General features: G+C 37.2%; 1 protein-coding gene across 1 annotated transcript in view; it reads left to right on the plus strand.

Moving 5' to 3' along the window:
• ERBB4 (erb-b2 receptor tyrosine kinase 4) overlaps nt 1–24,756 on the plus strand; it is a 1,111,475-nt gene that overhangs the window by 664,434 nt on the left and 422,285 nt on the right. The window contains exons 6-7 of the mRNA XM_042783534.1: nt 18,727–18,845; nt 23,220–23,361. Of these exons, the coding sequence (XP_042639468.1) occupies nt 18,727–18,845; nt 23,220–23,361 (261 nt within the window). The remainder of the gene's footprint in view (nt 1–18,726; nt 18,846–23,219; nt 23,362–24,756) is intronic.

The raw sequence follows: 24,756 nt of genomic DNA on the forward strand, positions 1-24,756 counted from the left end.
CCCATGGAGCAGCTGGTGAGTTGTAACTGCTGGCCTTTTTGTTAGCAGCCAAGCACTTTAACCACTGCACCACTAGGACTTCTTCCAGTGATGATAGTGGGAATAAGAACAAACCTCTGGGAAGAGTCAGGCTCCATGGCACAGCCCTGAAGGGAATGCATTGTGGCAGGCCCTGTTGTGCAATGATTTTCCATAGCTTCTGGATCCTGTAGCTTCAGAAAAAGGAAATTTCATTTACAGTGGCTCCAAAATCCTCAATTTCTTAGAAGGGTAATTTCCTGTACAGATATAAAAGGAGCACTCTGACTGGTTTCTCTGATTTCTTATTTCAAACTTTGTCTATACAGTTGAGCAGTCCTTTCAAACAACTGTTTGTAACTCATTAGTAAATCAAAGATCATGTCAGTAAACCCTTACTGACATTAAATTTTTATTGGAATAGAAACAAAAAACAAACAAAGTCACTGCCATCCAGTTGAATCCAACTCATAAACTCTTTGGGTTTCTGAGGTGGTATCACTACAGAAGTAGATTGCTCAATCTTCCTTCTGAGGAGTGGCTGGCGTGTTCAAACCACTAGCCTTCTGGTTAGCAGTCAGGTGCCTTAGGCACTATGCCACAGATTAGAATATGAAAGAATTTCAAAATGCTTTGTATGTAATTCAGGTCAATATTATTTCTTAGAAGCTTTCGTCATGTATATGTGTACTGAGGATGATGTAAAATGTTGTAAATTATAGTTTTTTAAAAGGTTGAAAAACACTGCAAAGGAGCATGAGTTAACTTGTAGGGAGTCATGACTATTGTTTTAAGAAGATAATGCCAAACATATTACCAAAAAAAAAAACTCACTGCTGTCCAGTAGGATCCAACTAATAGCGATCCCTCCATTAATTATGGGGGGGGGGAAGCAATTATTTTGAAAATAATCTTCATTATACCCTGGAAGTATGTAACTTGGTGCACCTCTTTTAAGTTGTTCAATTTTAAAATTCTTGATTATTGGTGAGATGTGATCTTGAGTATTGTCCCTATCAGGACTTCAGTTTCTCCTCTGTAAAACAAGGCTTCCAACTGGTCATTCCTGTTAGACTTCCTGCAGAGAATTTGCATTTCTACCCCAGATATACTGAATCAGAATCTACCTTTTAACAAGATCTTAGGAGCTTTGGTGGTGTAGTGCCTAAGGCATTTGACTGCTAGCCAGAAGGCTGGTGGTTCAAACCCACCAGCCATACCTCAGAAGGAAGGTTGGGCAATCTACTTTCATAGTGATATCCCCTTGGATCCATGAGGGGTCGCTATGAGTTGGATCCGACTGGATGGCAGTGTATCATTATGTATACAGATTGGGATTTATGAGAATCATCTGGAGATTTATAAGGATTACCTGGGGATGTTTTAAAAATGTAGATTCTGATTCAGAATATCTACATTGGAAATAAACCCACCAGCTACTCCTTGGAAGGAAGATGGGGCAATATCTACTTCCGTAGTGATACTGCCTCAGAAACCCAAGGAGGGGTCGCTATGAGTTGGGTCTGACTCCACAGCACATAACAGCAACAACAACAGATTGGAAGTGCAAATTCTCAGCAGATGGTTGAACCAGAACAAACTGGATCAAAGATTGGCTGTAAAATTAGTAGGTTGCAATCATTGATATGAAGGAGCTCTGATGGCATAGTGGTTAAAGCATTCAGCTGCTAATCAAAAGGTCAACAGTTTGAACACAGCAGCAGCTCCATGGAAAAAAGATGAGGCAGTTGGCTTCTATAAAGATTTACAGTGTGGGAAACCCTATAGGAGGACCCTGTCCTCTAGGGTCGCTTTGGGTTGGAATAGACTCAATAGCAGTGGGTTTGGTGTTTCTAATCAGTGATGTAAAAGGATCCCTGGTGGAGCAGTGGTTAAGTGCTTAGATGCTTATCAAAAGTTGGTAGGTTGAACCTACAAGCTGCTCTGCAGGAGAAAGATGTGACATTCCGCTTCCATGAAGATTTACAGCCTTGGAAATCCTGTGGGGCATTTCTATTCTGCCCTAGAGGTTCACTATGAGTTGAAATCCACTCAAAGGCAGTGGATTATTTTCAAAAGCCTGTGTAGCATAAGTAGTTTGCAATTGGCTTTAATCTAAAGGTTGAATTCCAAGTTTAAAGTTGGAGCCATTAAATCAGTGGTGGAAATAGAAACAGAGAAAGAGAATGTAAGAGATGAGGAGAATATAAGAGGTGTAATGACTAGAGATTGAGTTTAGTGTTGGCATTTGTGAGTCTTGGTGTTGCTCATTTATCCAAGTGGAACTGCCCAGTGATTAATCAATTACTGATTGGAAACTGAGTAGAGAAGCACTGGAAATAGATAGATATGTGTTGCAAACAACTCTTTGCAAAATGTTTGGTTATGAGGAGAATATAGAGCACGAGATAAGGTGAGGTATTATTTTAAATTCATTTTCAAGATGAATGTTTTGAGAATTTTATGGGCTGTGAAGACCAATAAAGACAGGCTGATTATAAAAGAGAGAGAGTATAAATATTTAAGACACAGAATTGTAGATTTTCATGTGATGAGTAAGAGCACCCCAAATTAATTTAGGACTTCTTCCTGACAAGAGATGATGGCTATGATAAGGTCAGTGGATAAAACTCTATTTTGAATCAAAAGTAACCTCTACATCAGGAATAAAACCAAAAAATCAAACTCAAGGCCATTGAGTAGATTGTGACTCATAGTGAACCACCTTGGGTTTCCAAGGCAGTAAATCTTTAGGGAAGTAGATTACCCAATCTTTCTTCCACATAGCGGCTGGTGTGTTCGAACCACCAACCTTCTGGTTAGCAGTCAAGTGCCTCAGGCACTACACCACCAGAGCCTGTCCTTCCCGTAACTGTCCACTGTATCCTGAGAAAATTCCTTGGTAAACAATTTCAGAAAACAATGTCATTGTATTTGCTTACAGGTTTGCTTGCTGCCTAAGAAGCCAGGTCTAAAACAATTCTCAGAACAAATGCTTATGCAGAACAAACGAGAATTACTCATGCCCTCCATAGGAGGAAGCACAATGCCTATGGCATCTGACTGCTAACCAGAAAGGTGGTTCAAATCCACCAGCCACTCCACAAAAGGAAGATGGGAGCAGTCTACTTCAGCAGAGATTCACCACCTCAGAAACCCAATGAGAGTGGCTTTGAGTCAGAATCGATTGGATGGCAGTAGTTTTGGTTTTGGGTTTGGTATGTCCTGCCTGCAGTCACCCAAGGAGTGTTTAATGAGTGTTTCGAGACCTGATGTACCTAATTTAATGATTACTTCGTAACTTTTTAAAAAACAACTTTATAGAAATGTATGTAATCTCCCACCTCACCCCATTTTGTAATCATTCCCTAAATGTCAACCAATCACTGAATTTTTACTGAATTCCTGTGTACTTTCTTTCATAAACTCTCTGAACTACCTCCTTTTTGAATCACTTAGTCCAGAATCCTCTGAACTTTGTGATTCCCAGTTTGCAAATTGCCTTGTCCCTCACTAAGGGCTTTTTACTTTTAATTTCAACTAGACTATCATTCGGCTATACAACATACAGGATCCTAGGACTCAATAATAGCCTGGAACAAGGAAAGAAAATCTGTTCATCTAAGACAGAAACAAGTATATGAGTGTGAATTTGGATGAAAAAAAAAAATTTTTTTGGAGAGAGCATCAGCATTGATTTCCTTGAGGATAGCTAACTTTCGGTTTTCTTGTGCTCTTAAACGCAATATTTCTCTTTGCATTTCAGCATCATTGCTGACAAGTGTATTTTTATTATCCAGTTTGACTGTTAAATGTGGGCTCTACTATTATATTCTCGGAAGGAAGGTTGGGCAATCCTACTTCCGTAGTGATACTGCCTCGGAAACCCAAGGAGGGGTCGCTATGAGTCGGGGCCGACGCGACGGCACATAACAACAACAACAACAACAACTATTATATTAAGAAACTCTGAAATGCCCTGAAGAGCTAGTGCCATCTCTTAGAGATGTATCCATATTAATTTGGATTTGGCCATAGGAAAATCAAGGAGCTCTGGTAGCATAGTGCCTAAGGCACTTGACTGCTAACCAGAAGGCTGGCGGTTCAAACCCACCAGCCACTCCTCGGAAGGAAGATGGGGAAATCTACTTCCATAGTGATACTGCCTCAGAAACCCAAGGAAGGGTCGCTATGAGTCGGAGCTGACTCGACAGTACATAACAACAACAACAAAAACATAGGAAAATCAGTTTATTTGGTTTTCAGCTTCCTCATCAATAAAATGAGAAATTTAGACAAGATAGTATTACTTCATTTTAGAAATATTTATTTGTTGCTTGTATGATTTGATACCCTTTCTTTTCCATTTTACTATTTTGTGACTCTTAATCACAAAATTGGAACTTGTTGCCAATTTCAGAAGGAAATTCACCCAGCTGTACAGGGAATGAGAGATTATCTTTATTCTTCTCTATAGATATTTTGGGAGCTCCGGTACCTTAGTGCCTAGGGCATCTGACTGCTAACCAGAAGGCTGGCTGTTCAAACCCAACAGCCACTCCTTGAAAGGAAGGTTGGGCAATCTACTTCCAAAGTGACACTGACTCGGAAACTCAAGGAGGGGTCGCAAAATAGCTTTTGTTTATTTTGTTTATTTTGTTTATTCTCAGGCATATTTTTATGGCTAATGTAATAGGACATTATTGGATGTTTTTTGAGCCCTGACTCACAAACTTTGGTGATATTGATGTGTGCCCCATCAAGTCAGTTGTTCCTTATAGTGATTCTGTGTTTAACAGAACAAAACACTGACTGGTCCTGTGCCATTCTCACAATCATTGCTTCGTTTGAGCCATGTTGTCATAGCCACTGTATCAATCCATTTCCTTAAAGGTTTTCCACTTTTTTATGGACGCTATACCTCAGCAAGCATGATGTCCTTCTCCAGGAACTGGTCCTTCTTAATAATATGTTCAAAGTACGTAAGATGAAATCTTTCTCTCCTCGCTTCTAAAGTGCATTCTAGCTGTACTTCTTCCAAGACAGATTTGTTCATTCTTCTGGCAGTCCATCATATATTCATTGTTCTTCTCCAATACCATAATCCAAAAGCATTACTTCTATTTCAGTTTTTCTTGTTCACTGGTCAGCTTTCACATGCATGTGAAGCTATTAAAAAGACTATAGCTTGGGTCAGGCATATCTTAGTCTTCAAAGTGACATCTTTTCTTTTTAATACTTTAAAGAGGTCTTTTGCAGCAGATTTGTCCAATGCAATATGTCATTTGATTTCTTAACCACTGCTTCTGTGGGCATCGATTGTGGATTCAAGTAAAAGGAAATCCTTGACAACTTCATCTTTTCTCCGTTTATCATGATGTTGCTTATTGGTCCAGGTGTGAGGATTTTGCTTTTCTTTATGTTGAGGTATAATTCATACAGAAGACTACACTCTTTGATCTTCATCAGTGCATGCTTCAAGTCTTCATTTTCAACAAGAGAGATTGTGTCATCTGAATATCTCAAGTGGTTAATGAGTCTTCCTCCAATCCTATAAGATGTTCTTGATGTCATCTCACAACTCACCTATTCTTTGGTCATTAGATTTGGTGCTGTTAAGAGCTTATTAATAAGAGAGAATGTCCCTGGTGTCTGACTGTGGACTTTAAAATCAGCTTTAAAGTCCCTCAGTGAATCACTGAGCATGACTTTGTAAAATAGGTTGAGTAAAATTACATTAAATAAATGAATAAAGCAGCTGGTGATGAAGATTAGGTTCGACAGGATGCCTTTCTTGTATGACACAACTAACAATATTATCATGCCATAGCCCTTGGATTACCAGGGGTTTATCTGGGGCAAGTGTCAAGTTTATTTAGTAGCTACTAAAATCTGGGCATTTTAAGAAGTATTTTATTGTGATTTTAGAGAAAATTTACATTGCAAATTAGGTTCTCATTTGACAATTTCTGTATGTATTGTTCAGTGACATTGGTTACACTTTTCACAATGTGTCAGCATTCTCATTATTTCCATTCTTGTTGTTCTTTTTCCATTAATCTTGCTTGCTGGTCCCCCCTTACATTCTCACTTTTGGTCTAGGCTAAATGTCACCATTAAGTCCATTAAGTCTCATTTAGATGATTATTTAGAGGAAAAAAAAATACTCATGGATGATATTATTTATTTTATGAGCAACTCCATCTTTTGGCTGATAGGAGACCTCCAGGAGTGGTTTGAGTTCCATGTTTCATGTTTAAAAGATACCCCAGGGTGATAGTCTCACCAGTTCCCCTAATCTTTACTGATCCAGTGAGTCTGGCTTTTTTTTTTTTTTTTTTTTAGGTGCTCTGGTGGCATAGTGCCTAAGGCATTTGACTGTTAACTGGAAGGATGGTGGTTCAAACCCACCAGCCACTCCTCTGAAGGAAGAAGGTTGGACAATCTACTTCCAAAGTGATACCACCTTGGAAACCTAAGGAGGGGTCGTTATGAGATAGGAGACCTCTAGAAGTGGTTGGAGTTCCATTTTTCATGTTTAAAAGGTATCCCAGGGTCATAGTCTCAGGAGTTCCCCTAACCATTACTGGTCCAGGGAGTCTGGAATTTTTTAGGAACTTGAATTTTGTTCTACATTTTTTACCCATTCTATCAGGAGCATGTATGGTGTCCCTCGTAGGAAGTATTGGTTGGGGTAACCAGGCACCATCTAGTTCTTCTGGCCTGAGGTAAGTTAGGCCTTGGTTTGTGTAGACTTTTAGTCCTATAGACTCGTTTTATCTGAGTCTTTGGTTTCCATCTTTCTCTTTTGCTCCAGATATGTAGAGACCACTAGTTGTATCTTATATGGCTGCTGTCAAGCTTTTAAGACCCCAGATGCTATCCACCAATCTAGGATGTAGGATGTTATTTTTATGAGCTATATTATGCCAGTTGACCAAGTTGCCCTGTGAGAAGGGCATACTTTTACTGACTGTGAAGGTAAATTTCTGTCAGTGCTGTGCAGGTATTTGCCATATTTTTCAGGTGAACTATTGCATTGAGGATTAAACAAACATGTTACCACAGAAAGTGTATAACTCATAGCATGGCCTGTTCAGTTCATTTGGAGTCACTATCACTAGACTTGGAGCTCTTTAACAGTGGAAAAAGTGGCTGTAAACCAAAAGGTCAGCATTTGAATACACCAACTTCTCTGTGGGAGAAAGATGTGGTAGTCTACTTTCATAAAGATTTACAGACTTAGAAGCCATGCAAGACAGTTCCACTCTGTCCTACCGACACTCTATGAGTTGAAATCAACTCAACAGCAGCAAGTTTGGTTTTAAAGTTTATCACCAGAATAATAATTAGAAATTAAAAACAGAAGAAAATCAGTGACATTTTCTTCTGTGTTATAAAATTGGGAACCATTATGGTATCTTTGGAAGACCCTGATAATTTATCATAATTCCACTCTGTTGGGTCTGAATAAGAGCTTAGGTGCCACACTGGTTAACAGCATTCAGTCACCAACAAAAAGGTTGATGGTTTGAATCCACAAACCATTCCATGGGAGAAAGATGGGGAGTCTGTTTCCATAAAGATTTATAGCCTTGGCAACTGTGGAGCAGCTCTACTCTGCCCTATAAGGACACTTTGAGGCGGGAACCACTCCATGGCATTAGGTTGGGTTTGAGTTAAGTTCAGTTATTAAAAATAAATAAATACTTTCTCTGAGATCCTTTTTTCAATGTCTTCAAGTATATAATTCTTTTCCCATCTCAACAATTTTTGCTTACCTTGTTTGTGATCTAGGTTAAGATAGGAAACATCAGTCCTGTTTAAGACCTATCTCTTCCTCTGCCTATCCATCTAAATAAGTGTTTACCCTTATGGAGAAACTCTTCATTAGGAAGAAGTGAGTATCTTAGAACAAAGGTTTCTAAATATTGATGTATAAGGGCTGCTTCTGAAAGACTTGCCACTTTCAATAAAATAAATAAACAAATAAATAAATAATCTGGCACCGCTACCCCAGATTCATTGATTCAGAATGTAGGAACAAACAAAGTATATTTAAACTGCTGTATGGAAAGTGAATTTGCTCTGTAAATCTTCACCCAACTCACAATTAAAAAAAAAAAAAAAAATGTAGGAACAAGACCAGGAATATGTATTTTAAGTCATCCCATATGATTCTTAGAGGGTACCAAGCACTGGTCATATAGCAAACAATAACAAAAGGAGCTCCAATTATGACCTTTTCGAGAATGAAACTGTTTATTACTTTGATGTAATTTTGTTTAAATTGATTTTCTACACATTCCCTCTTGCACTATAAGTGTATGATGCCTACTTTGTGAGCTTTATTTGTTTCACTAAATGTATATCCTGTTGAAAGTAGCTTTCTAAAAGCACATAACACAAAGTGTTTGTGGTAGTTAAGTTTGTGTGTCAACTTGGCTGGCCTGGTTGAGTGTCTGGGTAGCTGGATGTAGTTATTCCCCATGGTCAGATTGGTAATTAACTCCATGGCGGAATCTATTGGAACAGCTGAGTAGCTGCTTTAGGGATGTGGTCTGCTTCCTGTACATAAGAAACAGTTTGGGGAATGATTTCTAGCCTTTTGGCATGCTTGAACCCTGCATGTAGCCAAGTCATTGTTCAACAGCCTGCCATGCCCTACCGATCTTGGGACTTCTTCTGGACTTGAATTAGAGGCCTGCTATCTTGGTCAGTAACATTGGGACTGTGCCTTTTTAGTTGTCAACCTTGAGCTTGTCAGCCTCAGCAAGCAGCAGCTGTATGAGTGAAGAAAAGCCTCTAGGTTCAGTGGGCCGGGAGCAGGAGGCAGAACTGAAGGCCAAGGTTGAGGGACTTTCCCCCAGCTCCTAGAGTCTAGCACTTTGAACTCAGACTTAAAGCCTCCAGACTGTGAGAGAATAAACTCCTGTTAGCTCAATCCATCCCATTTGTGGTGTATTTCTGTCAGAGCAGCACTAGGGAACCAAAGCAGGGTTCGTTTATTTCAGTCACAATTTCACCATTCACAGAAATAAATATTAGATCATAGAGTGAGAGCGTAACCCAGAGAACATTTCATCAAGCCCCTGTCTAATTACGTGAATGCCTAAGACGTCTAGAAGAGATTTTCCTTAAAATCCTGACAAATGAAGACTCAGGAAGCTCATCTAGAAGCTCATTACAGTGTTTTTTATCACTCCAACAGTCAATACATTCTTCCTCACATCCAACCACAATTACCTCAGCTTTAACCTAAGCATTTTTCTTGTTCAGAGCTTCATACCTGAAAATCTGAAAATATTGAACTTCAAAACCATCTCATTGAAGCACTATAATGGATATGATGTGTTCTGAGGACACGATTTATCCAAATTTTGTCAATAAAATTAGAAATAATATAAGCAGCATAGAGGTTCAGGTCACTGAATATTAACTGAAATAAAATAAGATTTGCTCAAAAATGTGCTCAGCAGTGGAATTGGGAATTTCCCAGGATACTTTTTACACAGAGGGCTGTTGGGTGAAAAAAGAGAGCATTTTCTGATGGTCTCTTACTTATCTGGAATTTTTGCCTTAAGGTGCCAGCTAAGAAATTTTGGTCTTTTTTTCTTCCAAATCTTCTCACCTGCTTAACATTGATTTTTGTTTGATTTCCTAAGTAGTGATAGAAGGTTTGACAACACGAATAAGAAAGTAAAGCTATGCATCAGGGTGATTACATTTCAGAAAAGGATAATCAATCAATCAATCAAATGGTGTAAGTCACTTAGAGATTCTTTTTCCCTTTTGTTTGGATAGAATAATGATTCTCAACTCTAGACTGCACATTGGAATTACCTGGCAAATTTATCAGTACTATTAAAGCTCCTAGAACATTGCCAGAGATTTTTATTTAATAGGAATTAGTACACAGGCATTATTATTGTTTTTAAAACATTGTGTGTCCTGTTACCCTTCTGGACCACCAGGAGGTGGAATTACTTGTGAACATATTGCTGTTGTTGTTGTTATGTGCCATCGAGTCGGTGGATATCTTACACCGCACTGATACCTACTGGATCAGTATCGTCATTTATAAAAGATGCTCATAGTAAAGATGGAAAGATGCCATCGGATGATCTAATATACAGCCTGGGTCAGAACTAGTGGGTAGAGAAAGTGAAGAGAATCAAAAGTAATTGAGGTGAGGGAATAATGAGGGAGAAGGAAACAGAGGAAGAAAAGTGGCAGAGACAAACAGGAAGAAAATACACTTAAAAATACTTTGCTTAAATTTAGCTTTCTTTATATTTTTTAAAGGGTAGAATCTTTTTTAAGGAGCCTTGCTGATGCAGTGTAGGAGCTCTGGTGGTGCACTGGGTAAGACAACTGGCTGCTAACCAGAAGGTTGCTGGTTCAAACCCACCAGCTGCTCTGCAGGGGGAAGATACGGCAATCTACTTCCATAAAGATTTGCAGCCTTGGAACCCCAATGGGGGTTGCTATGAGTTGGAATCAACTTGATAGCAATGGGTTTTGTTTGTTTTTCTGCTGATGCAATAGCTCTGCACTTGGCTAACTGAAAGTTGGCTGGTGGTTTGAACCTGTCAGCCACTGGCAGGAAAAAAGACATGACAATCTATTCCCAGGTTGTTGTTGTTGACAGGTGCCTTCAAGTTGGTTCCAACTCATAGGTCTCTGTGTACAACAGAAGGAAACACTGCCCAGTCCTGCACCATCTTCACAATTCTCACTGTGTTTGAGTCCATTGTTGCAGCCATTGTGTCAATCTATCTTGTTGAAAGTCTTCCCATTTTTTGCTGACCCTCTACTATGCCAAGAGTGATATTCTTTTCCCAGGACTGGTCCCTTCTGACATTATTAAGTAGGCCAAATAAAGTCTGGCCATTCTCACTTCTGGGAGCATTCCAGCTGCACTTCCTATAAGATAGCCTTGCCAGTTCTTCTACCAGTCTATGGTGCATTCGATATTCTTCACCAAAACCACAATTCAAATGCATTGATTCTTCTGCAGTCTTCCTTATTCATTGACCAGCTCTCACATGCATATGTTGTTGTTACTGTTAGGTGCCATCACATCAGCTCCAACTCATAGCAACTCTACATACGACAGAGTGAAACACTGCTTGGTCCTGCACCATCCTCAAAATGGCATATAGAAAGCCCAGGATGCCAGGAGCAGTTGCTGGCCAGATCGAGCCTGTGTGCAGCTCTGTTCTCAAGCATATGCGACCATTGAAAATATCATGACATGAGTCAGATGGATCTTAGTCTTCAGAGTGAAATATTCGCTCTTCAGCGCTTTAAAGGGGCCTTTTGTAGCAGATTTTCCCAATGTAATACTTCATTTGCTTTCTTGATTCCATGAAGACTGTAGCCTAGGAAACCCTGTGGGGCAGTTCTACTCTGCTTATGAGTTGAAATTGAGTTGAAATCCACTCGATGGTACAACAGAATCTTTTTTGTCTTGTTTCTGTTCTATCAGTGCTCTCTGCCTCATTTATGAATGTTTTCCATCTCTTTTTTTTTTTTCCCAGAAGCAATCATAAATATTTGATTACTAAATCGCCACATGTCTTCAAATAAAGTACAAAAAGAAATTTTCTCTGAGGGAGTAACATTCAGTGCAATTATCAGTTATTGTTATATTTAAAGAAGTAATTTAGCCTTTGTTTTAATTAGTGAAATACTGATATGATAAAACTACTTATAACAATCTTAGTTTTTGAGAGGATGATATTCTCTCAGCAGTATCCCTTTGTTGTTAAATGTTTTGTTTATTAAACTTTATTCATCCAATTCTTTTGGATATTTTTAATGAATCCTTTTTTTCCAATTTTGAGATTACTGACCTTAATATAACAAGCATTCTAACTTAGCAGGTCTTACCTTTTGTGTTATGTAGTCACACTCAGTGGTGTACCTCCAAATAATAAGCTAGTTAAACAGCAACCTAAATTTTTAATACACCCAATGAAACAATTTAGAAAAGATACTTAATACAAGGAAAACATTCTAATAAAATAATATTCAACCAAGGATAGAAATTAATAAAACCAAGGCAATTGTAAGTTAATGGTCCTGTGGAGGCTAAGAGAGTTATCTTATTGTTTCAGGAATTGGTTTTTTTGTTTGTTTTGTTTTGTGTCTCCATCTTGATAAAATGAATATAGTTTGGTGTGTTTAATTCATATGAAGTAAATAATACTTATTAATAAACAAATAGCATTACATGTATTTATTTTATAGTGCTCTTCCTTTACGTGCAGCTTTTAAATGTACAAAGGAAGGTTTTACTTCTAAAAAAAAAAGCTCTCATCTAACAATATGAAGAAATGTTTCCTCTGTCACCTCACTGTTTAGAGATTAAACATTCAGTTTTGTTATTTTTGCTTACTTATATCATTATCCTTCAGGCAAACACTTCCAAATATGTTTCATGCTTATTGAACTTTGAATTGGAATTAGACATGTGAAAATCTTGACAGTGAGAAGTACTGTTTTAAAAGTTGAATGTATCATACATATTTTAAATTAAATATATGCTGCTTTTGAGACAAATCCTGTAATTCCCTTATAACATCTTGAATTAAATATTTTTAAAGAATTTGCATTTGGATAATGACTTGGAGGTGCTACTTCGCATGTCACTGAAATGTAGTGGAATATCTGAGATCAAAGTTTTGGGAAAAATGGCAACCACGTCATGTAGAAACTTGCTATTGTGAAAAATTTGACATTGCTTCAGCATGTATTATTAAGTAAGTTAAATGCATTTTTTAAGTCTTTCACAGTATAATAATTGTGACTGAATCTAGGATTGTACTGTGTTAGGTTACATTTGTGACATTGTTTTCATAGTTTGGGTATGCAGTCATCCTTCATTATATGCAGCGGATTGGTTCTAACACCCCAACTTCCCACAGATACTGAAATCCCCGAATATGCAAGTCCCCTACATAAAATGGCATTAAAAAAAAAGGTCTAGTCAATTCCGACTCACAATGACCTCCATTGGGTTTCTAAGACCGTAAATCTTTATGGAAGCAGACTGCTTCTTCCACGGAATGGCTAATGGGTCCAAACCATGGACCATTCAGTTAGCAGCCACATGCCTTAACCACTATACCACCAGAGCTCCTTATAACATGGCATTAACAACAACAAAAAAAAAACCTAACTAACTGCTGTCGAGTTGATTCGACCTGGGTTTCCAAAGCAGTATCTCTACAGAACTAGATGGCCCAGTCTTCCTTCTGAGGAGTGGCTGGTGGGTTTGAACTGCCAGCCTTCTGATTAGCATTCAAATGCTTTAGGCACCATGCCACCAGAGCTCCCATGTTATGGCATAATATTTGCATATATCATAATACATTCTGCCATATACTTTAAATAATCTCTCAATTACCTGTAATACCAAATATAATGTAAATTATAGGTAAATAGAACTTTATGCTACCTTTTAGCCTTTGAAGAAACTCTAGTGGCACAGAAATGTTGGCACTTTGAACTTACCAGTTGCTGTAGGAGAAAGATGAGGCAATCTCCTCCCACAAAGATTTACAGCCTTGGAACCCTAGGGGACAGTTCTACTTTGTCCTGTAGGGGTACTATGAGATGAAACAGACTGGATGCCATAGATTGGTCTTAGCCTCTGAGAGATTGCCTTTATCACTTTTTTTTTTTTTTTATCTGCATATTGTTGCATCCAAATACGCAGAACCCACAGATACCAAGGGCTGACTACACTTTCATTTTTTAACATGAACATTTATTAAACAACTTAAAAATAAATTCAGGATTAATTATCTTGTCTTCATAAATATTTTCTACATGAATCTCTGCATTTGCCAGGAATGAGCAAAATATTTAAATTAAAAAAAACTTAAAGGGTAACTGAAACACTTAGTATAATTGCCTATAATCTGCATAGAATTAAATTATTAACACTTCAACATGGGAATAGGGTTAAAATATGATGGTACTGATAGAGTCTTTCTGGAAAGATGTTTCGGAAAGATCTTTACTTGTGTCTTATTGACTATGCAAAAGAATTTGATTGTGTGTATCATAACAAATTGTGGATAACATTGAGAAGAACGGGAATTCCAGAATACTTAATTGTACTCATGAGGAACCTGTACTTAGACCAGGGTGCTGTCATTTGAACAGAACAATGGGACACTGCATGGTTTAAAATAAAGAAGGGAGTGTGTCAGGGTTGTATCTTTTCATCATACTTATTCAATCTGTATGCTGAGCAAATAATGCAAGAAGCTGGACTATACGAAGAGGACTGTGGTATCAAGATTGGAGGAAGAATCATTAACAACCTGCGATACACTGACGACACAACTTTGCTTGCTGAAAGTGAGGATGACTTGAACCACTTACTGATGAAGATTGAAGAATACAGTCTGCAGTATGGATTACATCTCAATATAAAGAAAACAAAAATTCTCACAACTAGTTGGACCTATAAGTAGCATCATAATAACTGGAAAAACGATTGAAGTTGTCAAAAACTTCACATTGCTTGGTTCTACAATTGATGCCAGTGGAAACAGCAATCAGGACACTGGGCAAGTTGGCTGCAAGAGACCTCTTTCAAGTTCTGAGGAAAAAAGAGGTCTCCTTGAAGACTAAGGTGCACCTGACACAAGCCATGGTATTTTCAATCACCTCATATGCATATGAGAGCTGGACTGAAGAAGGAAAACCTAAGAAGAGTGGATGCTTTTGAGTTGTGGTACTGGCGAAGACTGCTAAAAGAACTAACAAATCTGTCCTGGAGGAAGTGCAGCCTGAATGCTCCTGCGATGTTGAGAATGGCCAGACTTCGTCTCACCTACTTTGGTCATGTTATCAGAAGGGACCATTCCCTGGAGAAGGATGTCATGCTTGGTAAGGTGGAGGGTCGAGGAGAGAGGGAAAGGCCTTCAATGAGATGGACTGACACAGTGGCTGCAGCGATGGGCTCAAATATAGCAGGGATCATGGAGCTGATGCAGGACCAGGTGGTGTTTCATTCTGCTGTGCATAGGGTCTCTATGAGTAGGAGATGACTTGAGGGCATCTAACAACATAACAAAAACAAACTTACAGAGTATGATAGCTAACTTAAATATATGCTGTTGTTTTGCCAGTGAGCAATGGCTTTCAACCAGAAGCAAATTAGTAAAATTTCTACATATTTCTAATCTAATCTGGCAATTAATTTAACTTATGTCTGCTATTTTAATTAGAAACTCTTGGCACGTCAAAAGAGCTTTGTTATCTGGGGGAGATACATTTTCTTTGACTCTATTCTTTACAAAAAATATCCATTGAAAATGTGTTCTTTGTATGATATGCATTACTTAAATTGACATCTAAACAAATACAATAAATATGGAAATACAACAAGTACAATAAAGACGGAAACATCAATATAAGTACAATGTATGAATATTACCAAAAAATCAAACCAAACTCACTGCTTTCGAATCAGATCTGACTCATAGTGACCCCTCCTTGGGTTTCCGAGGCAGTATCACAACAGAAGTATATTGGCCTATCTTCCTTTCAAGGAGTGGCTATTAAGAGCTAATAAATAGATATAATTTCTTTGGGCAAATATTAAATATGTGTATGACATATAAATATAAATAAAAAATATATGATGACCCGATATAGTGTTCTAGATGATGGAATATACCAGTGAACAAAATTAATGTAAAATGTATCTTAGAAATTTCTTAAAAGATGTTTCTAGATCATCTAGAAGATGATCCTGTATAGTATCAAAACAGATAAATAAATAAATGTATACATTCATAAGGTGCTCTGGTGCTATAGTTTTTAAGGCATTTGGCAGCTGACCAAAAGGTTGATGCTTTGAATCCACTAACCACTCTGTGGAAGAACAATGGAGTAGTCTACTTCCTTAAAGATTTACACCCTTGGAAACACAATGGGACTTTGTATGAATTGGAATCAACTCGATGGCAGTGAGTTTGTTTTTCTTTTCTTTTTTTTTTTTTTTTTTTTGGTTTATATATACATACACACAGACAGACAGTCAGACATAAAGACATACATACATAAAGCAGAATGAGGCATAGAGCATCCAGAGTGACTTGTTTGACAAAGATTCAGAGTTAAATAAGGGTAGATTTTACTGAGAAGATGAGATTTGAAGAAACAATTGAAGAAAGTCAAAAGGAGGGTCCAATTTATTTATAACATACAATTTTATACTCGAATACTACTCATATCATGCAGGACTTTCCATGGGTCTTAAGATCACTTCCCAGTAGCTGAGGGCAAAGAACATTTCTCTATTTGGCTAGGGTTAATGCATTAGTACACATCAGTGCTTCTATTAACTGATATAAAGAAATAAAGAAGAAAAATATATTTGCTGTTGAAAATGAGAAAATTATCTTGCATTTTAAACACCTTGTTTTTGCCATCAGGTTGACTTTGGCTCATGACAACTCCACATACAACAGATCAAAACACTGCTGAGTCCTGCACCCTCTTTATTATTGTTCACATGCTGGAGTCCTTTGTTGTGACCAACATATATTTCTTGTGCCTTCTCACCAGGAGTTCACCTACCAGCACTCAATTGGACAGTATTCTGTTGTAATCCATGGGATTTTCAGTGGCCAGTTTTCAGAAGTAGATCTCCAAGCCTTTCTTCCTTGTCTGACTTAGTCTGGAAGCTCTGCTAAAACCTATCTACTATGGGTGCCCCTTCTGGTACGTGAAATATAGGTGGCATAGATTCCTGCATCACAGCAACAAGCAAGCCACCACAGTTCAATGAAGTGACACACAGGCAGTGGTTGTACATGTTTACCTGTTACTGTTAAGTTGATTCTGACTCAGAGCAACCCTAAGGACAGACTAGAACTGCCCCACAGGATTTTCAAGGCTGTAATCTTTCCAGAAGCAAACTATAATGCCTTTCTCCCATGAAGCAGCTGGTAGGTTTAAACCACTAACCTTTTGATTTTAGTGCCTTAACCACTGTGCCACCAAGACTCCTTTTGTACACATTCCAAATAGGGATTTCTGTACATAAATGGAAATACATGCTGTAGTCTAAGAGAATTCAGATTTGAAAGTCTTCTACTAGTAGATATCATGTGAAGTCAGAAATGAATCATTTCACATAGGAGAAAGCCAATAACCCCCTCAAAAATTGCCAAGAGCAACTCTGGGGAAATACTAATGTTTAAGGGGCTGAGTCTTGATATAATATCACTGAAGGAAGCTGTGGTAGCTAAGGTTGTGTGTCCACTTGGCTGGGCCTGATTTTGAGTGGCTGGGCAGCTGGATGTAGTTATTCCCCATGAGGAGATTGGTAATCACCTCCATGGTGGAATCTACTATGAACAACTGAGTACTTGTCTTAAGGATGTGGTCTGCATCCAGTATATAAGAAGATTTAAGGAAAGTATCTAGCTTTTTGGCACATCTGGATCCTGCATTTGGCTGACTCTTCATCTCAGTGGCCTGCCATGTTGTCTGACAATCTTGAGACTGTTTCTAGACTTGAACTAGTGGCCTGCCATGTTGCCTAATAATCTTGGGACTGTGTCATTTTACTTGTCAGTCTTGGGTTTGTCAGCCTCAGCAGCCAGTAACTGCCTGAGTTAAGAGAAGCCTCCAGCTCCAGTGGTGCAGGAGCAAGAGGCCAAGCTGAAGCCCAAGGTCGAGGGGTTTTCTCCCAACCCCTAGAACCACCACTTTGAACTTGGATCTCTAGCCTCCTAAACTGTAAGCAAGTAAATCCCCATTTGTCAGAGCCATCCACTTGTGGTGTGCCTGTCAGAGCAGTGCTAGATAACCAAAACAGAAGCTTTGAAGAGTCATCAAAGCCATGTGATGAAGAAACAAGGCTGAAGTTTGAATATATTGTAACATTAATTGCTCTAAATACTTTAAAATCCCCTCTTTAGCGTAAGTGAGGTTAACAGAGTTGTGCCCTTTGATACAATAATTTTGATGTCCAGCCAGCATTGTTTTTATTAAACTGCTGCGATGTTGTTGGTTTAGATTGTAGGATGTTATAAGAAAAGATCAATCCAACATTTTATTGTGCTTATTAATGTTTTCTTTTTAAAATTGAATATGTTATTGGATTACATCCACAGTTCTCTCATGTTGAGGAATCTTGTTAGAAATTTTATATGAATCTCAGGATTAGCAACAATTCTGCTAATGCTGATCAGTTAACATTGTTTATATAATATGAATTATGTCATATATGGTATGAATCATATTTCCCTTTTTGCATTGACTGATAGAAATCCTAGATTCAGACTTGCATAGTAAAAGTCTGTCTTAGGATCTTACTGTGAGAATGGTGTGGATTTACTTTGCTGATTACTGTTTCTTTCCGAACCTGTGAAAATACCTTATTCAGTTATGTCAAAGTTGATTCTTTAGAGTTAAATTACATAATTCTTGTAAAGCATTAGATATTTGCTGAAATAAGAAAGAATATATAATACTATGTGAATTTTGAAGTTTTTGTGTATTAATCTTAATCTAGGAGGGGGCTTCATTCCTTAAATGCTCACTGAATTGTTAGCTGTGGGTTGAGTCCATTGTTACTCCAAAACTCTGCTTTTCTCAGCTGCTCCATAAAATTTAGACGTGTCTCATGTTGGTTGACTTTGATTGAGGCCCTATCTCTGTTTCCTGCAGTGACGAGGACAGTGTGTGCCGAACAGTGTGATGGCAGGTGCTATGGACCCTACGTCAGTGACTGCTGCCACCGGGAATGTGCTGGAGGCTGCTCAGGACCTAAGGACACCGACTGCTTCGTATGTCTCAGTTTCTCCTTTTTGCTCTCTCCTCTCCCAACCCTCCTAGTTGGACTCAGGCACATTGAACCTTTAACAGCACATTACGTAAGTTTAACCATCTCAGGGTTAAGATACTTACTCTGACTTCAGAAACGTCACTGAGTTGGCTATAGATTAGCTAGAATTCTTCTATTCTATTAAATGTATTATGTCTTTTTTATATGTTTTATATATTATGTATGTTACAAGTGGAATTTATTGGAGACCATGAAGGAAAACATATTTGAGTATCTTTTTAAACCGTAACAGTACCCTTTCCAAATTTTCAGTGGTTTCCTGTTTATATTGTTGCTTTGTTGAGTTCTTTAGGTGGGAGAACTTGTATTTTATTTCTTAGGTATACATTTCAACATTATAGCAGATAAATTTATGAATTTAAGTATTTTTCCACTTTATATTGTTTAGAAGCTTATGTTGTTTATTTAAAATTTATGAGATTTACAAATGTACATTTAAAACAATTTATATGCTAATTGGATAATTTTTATTTTAGAAGAGGGCACTTTTACTTCCTTAAAATTAACATTTAGAGCTCATTGGGGATACATTTTAATTATATTGTAATATCCCTAATATAGTTTTTTTGTCCTTTTGGATACATACAAACAGCTCTGTGATCCACAGTTAACCAAGTTTTATACATATAAACCATTAGTTTAATTTTCAGCTAGAAAACCTAAAAAGAATACATTGGTTTTATTGTTAAAAATAAACACTGGATTTTATTTTCATTCTTTGTCCTCTCACCTATCTAGTGAATACACACACCTATGTAGAACTGAACTTTAAAAAATAGCACTTAATTCCTGACACAAAGCAAAAAACCCACTGCCAGTCTAGTTGAATCCAACTCACAGCGACCCTGAAACAAGTGATACATAAATTATAGCCCTTATATATAGATTGTAGTTTTGTAATTGTTAATGTCGTGAGATACTTATTGTCTAAATTGAATAGTGCAAGAAAAATAATATGTTGAAGAGAGTAGGAAGGAGGAAGAAAAGAAAAGAAAAAGTTAAAAATTTAAGGAAATTATTCAGCAGGTTTTGAACTGGAACTACTTGCCCTTGTGTTATCTCCAAACGTGAGATAGAAGCTTGGATTTGAGGAATGCAGAAAACTGTAGGTGTTATGTTCGCAATTACATCCAAGAACAACAATAACCACTAATAATAGCAAAAACATACACTTAGAAGTTTTTCACTTTTTTTTCCCTGTATTTTTATGGTCAAGATAAGCAGAGTGCCACATGACTTTCAAAAGGCTCATTTCGTAACGTTTATGCCATGGTCCAGTGATTTCACTTTGGCATTTGGTTTAGAATGTACAAGATTGCCAGAGCAAAGCCGTGGTGGAAGTTACTTGTTTTTGTATGGTGTCTGTAAGGTGAATTTGTTTTACTTCTCCAGCTGATGTTCCTTTTTTCCCAAGAAATCTGTGCACCAGGCTGCATAACGTATGTTAGGAAAGCAATTACAAAGACACATGAAGTTTTATAGCCAGAAAATAAAATTCACTGTGCTTTCTGGATTGCTTTTTAATAGATTCTTCCTGGAAAGTGTCATCTTAGTGAATAATGGATCACCAGTGAGTCTTGTTCTGATTATGCATCTTGTAGACCATCATTAAGGAATTGTCATGGTTGTGATAAAGTATTTGCTAAAACAACAATTGATGAAGCAAATATTTTGAGGAAACAGAATAAATTAAGGTTTATTAATACCTTACACACAATTTATGAGGAAATGTAAAACATTGTTTGAGTTCATATTAGTTTGCTTTCCAAGACCTAAATTATTCTTATGAAAGTTTACTTTGTTAATGAAGAGAAATAGTTGCTCTACCCTTTTGTTAATCATGTTTCCATATATATGTTCAATTTTTATTTAAAATACCTAACTCTAATTTTTCTAAAATGTATTTGAAAATATTGATAGATTGAACCCTCAATACAATATATGTAAGCAGAAAGAATTGTCTTACTTTAACTTGAGAACTTAAGTAAATGATATGTGTGACATTAAGAATCCTTCAGTAGTCATAAGGCCATACCATTTAGTAAGTAATACACAGAGTCAGTGTACCAATAAGAATTTCTCATCAGTTTATAATTTCAGGAGGTAGCATATGATCAAAAACTGATGGTAATGGAGTAAGAAGTCAGAGTTGCACTTGAAGGTATTGGCAAAAAACAAGGCCCTGGGAATTTGACAGAATACCAGTTAAGATGTTGGAAAAAACAAAACAAAACAAAAAAACAGATGCCGCACTAGAGGTGCTAATGCATCTGTGCCAAGAAATTTGGAAGACAGTTACCTGGCCAACCAACTGGAAGAGACCCATATCTGTGCCCATCCCAAAGAAAGGCAATCCAACAGAACGTGGAAATTATCAAACAGCATCATTAATATCACACACAAGTAAAATTTTTCTGAAGATAATTCAAAACTGGTGGCAGCTATACATAGATAGGGAAGTGCCAGATGTTCACGCTTGATTCAGAAGAGGACATAGAATGAGAGATACCATTGCTGATGTCAGAAGGATATTGGCTAAAAGGGAGGATACTAGAGAGATGTTTATCTGTATTTTATTAGTTAGACAAAGACATTTAACTGTATGAATCATAACAAATTATGGATAACATTGCAAAGAATGGGAATTCCAGAACACTTAATTATGCTCATGCAGAACCTGTACACACTCCAAGAGATAGTTATTGGAACAGAATGAGAGCATACTATGTGGTTTAAAATTAAGAAAAGTGTATGTCAGGGTTGTATCCTTTCCCCATACTCATTCAGTCTATATGTTGAGGAAACAATCTGAGAAGATGTACTATATAAAGAACACAGCATCAGGACTGGAGGAAGACTCTCTAACCTGCGAGATGCAGATGACACAACCTTACTTGCTAAAAAGTGATGAAGACTTGAAGCACTTACTGATGAATATCAAAGACTACAGCCTTTAGTATGGATTACACTTCAACATAAAGAAAGCAAAAATATTCACAACTAGACCAATAAGCAACATCATGATAAATGGAGAAAAGATTGAAGTTGTCAAGGATTTCATTTTACTTAGATCATAATCAATGCCCATGGAAGCAGCAGTCAAGAAATCAAATAACAGACTGCACTGAGCAAATCTGATGCAAAAGACTTATTTGAAGTGTTAAAGAGTAAAGATGTCACTTGGAGCATTAAGGTGCACCTGACCCAAACCATTGTATTTTCACCTCATATGCCTGTGGAAACTGGATTATGAATAAGTAATACCAGAGAAGAGTCGATGCATGTGAATTATGGTGTTGGTGAAGAATAGTGAATATACCATGGCCTCCCAAAGAATTAACAAATCTGCCTTGGAAAAAAGATAGCCAGAATTCTCCATCAAAGTGAACATGATAAAACTTTATCTCACATACTTTGGTCATGTAATCAGGAGGGACCAGTCTCTAGAGAAAGACATCATGCTTGTAAAGTAGAGTCAGTAAAAATGATGAAGACCCTCCATGCAGTTGACATAGTGGTTGCAGCAAAGGAGTCAAACATAGCAGTGACTGTGATGTTGGTACCAGACTGGGCAGTGTTTCATTCTGCTGCACACAGGTGGCTATGAGTTGGACCTGACTCAACAGCACCACAATATAATATGGCATTATGAAAAAGATCATACAAGAAATAGCACATAATATTTAATGACTGGCTAACTATAGCTACCTCCTCCTATTTTCACATTACATACCCTACATTACTCTTGACTAGTCACCTGCCAAAGCTTTTTTTTTTAAGTCAGTGTTTGCTTACTATACAAAAATGATGACTATACTTAATATCACTTAAGACACTAAACTCTACAAATGCCACTTTAAAGAAAAAACAAGACTACAAAGTTGACAGTTCTGTTGTCACAGCCCAATTCTAAGACTAAGCATAAATGCTTTGAATAGATGTTAGCTAAAATAAATTTTCATAATTAGCTTACTTTAATTGTTTAAACCAACTTTCAGTTTAGAAATTAGTGGATAGATACTAAGCAATTTGAACATCAATAACCATAGAAGGTACATATGTTTACTGGCATTTGAAAAGGAAGTAAAATTCTTAAAGTCTATATTTGTAGCTGAAAAAATAAACACAATTGACTTTGAAATGATAAAAATTCTGTAGTACATATAAAGGTCATATATGTTAAGATGCAAAAAGTAAAAATCCCAGTTTAAAAAAAAAACAAAACATCCTGTTCACAAAATGGTTACCGTACTATTCCTTTAGCAAGTGTTAGGAAGATTATTTGAAAATGAAAATAATATGTACTCTGTTGCAGGCCTGCATGAATTTCAATGACAGTGGAGCATGTGTTACTCAGTGTCCCCAAACTTTTGTCTACAATCCAACGACTTTTCAGCTGGAGCACAATTTCAATGCGAAGTACACATATGGAGCATTCTGTGTCAAGAAATGCCCACGTAAGTAGCAAAATGCTAACAGTCAAAATAATTGGGTCATTATTTAAAAGCAAAGGAAATTCATGTAAAAATATTTTAATTTGAAATTTGTAACAATATTGTTAATTATTTTGCATACAGATACTATACTTCCTATTTCACAGATAAGGGAAAAAAAAAAAAAAATTAAAATGACTCACCCAAATATCACAGCAAAAGAATAGCATGTTTGAGGTTAGAATGCAGTGTTTTTGACATCTAAGCTCTTGGTATTTTTACTCGTTTTAGTGGAAAAACCCACTCAGTCCTTAAAAGAGGATTAAGAGGGTTTATTCAGGAAAAAAAAAAAGAAGAAGAAGAAAATGTACATTGGAATGCAGGATGACACTAGCCTGCATCAGTGGGAACTGATAATTCTAACTAAAGAACTTGTAACAGTTTCATATAGTCCAGGAACAAAGAAATTATACTACTGTTATTTGATTCGTTAGTCTTTGATGGAGGTCAAAAAGAGGATGGAATTGTTACTGTAACTAGGCTTCTATTGGGTAATTTGGTACAGAGGCTTACAGTGATTGATTCCAGGAACTTATTGCAGTGGTTTTCAATCAAAGTCACATATCCTTCAGATGGAATCATGGGACATTACTGTTGATGTTTAACCAGGTATCTCAGAAATTACTGATAAACATTTTGGTACCAGGACCTCATTTTCTGGAAAAAGCTTGTTAAAACAAAAACCCTTTAAACTGTCTGGAAAACTTCAGGTAAGGCTCCAAGACCCTTACAAATCAATTCTCTTTAGCACACCCTTGTCATAAAGAAATATTTCTTAGGTTCACTTTATAGAAAAAGACAGCTGCATTAGAGTATATTTCTTTCACATCCTGGCTTGACCACCAAGAGAAAATACTCTCTAGTTCTGGCAGTTAACATGGCCAAATGACAGAAGTTTGTGAAAGGTCTGAGTTGACCTTGCTGAATGCTGCTAAGCAAACACAAAGTACCAGATAGGCAGAATAGGTTTGAAACCCAGACTTACTGCCATAAGTCAGTTCTGACTCATAGCAACCCCACTGAGTTTCTGAGCCTAGAAATCTATAAGGAACTAGATTGCACCATCTTCCTTCCAAAGAGCAGCTGGTAGGTTTGAACCACTGACCTGGTTAGCAGCCAAATGCCTTATCCACTATGCCACCAGAACATAGTTTAGAGATATCAGATTAGTTTAGCTATAAAAAATTACAGATAAATATAAAAGACTTCAGTATATACAGACTGTAAAATCTAGATCTCTGAATTGGCTTTGCTTTTGCTCCCAAGGCATAGTTTGCCAAACTGGAAATGTCTTGGGAAAGCAAGGACATCTAGTTTTTAAATGCTGGTCCTTAAATCCTTAATCTGTAATTCTGAAAT

This window comes from Orycteropus afer, unplaced genomic scaffold (assembly GCF_000298275.1).
Source record: "Orycteropus afer afer isolate SDZICR_OR568_19922 unplaced genomic scaffold, OryAfe1.0 scaffold00002, whole genome shotgun sequence".
In the NCBI taxonomy this organism is placed as follows: domain Eukaryota; kingdom Metazoa; phylum Chordata; class Mammalia; order Tubulidentata; family Orycteropodidae; genus Orycteropus; species Orycteropus afer.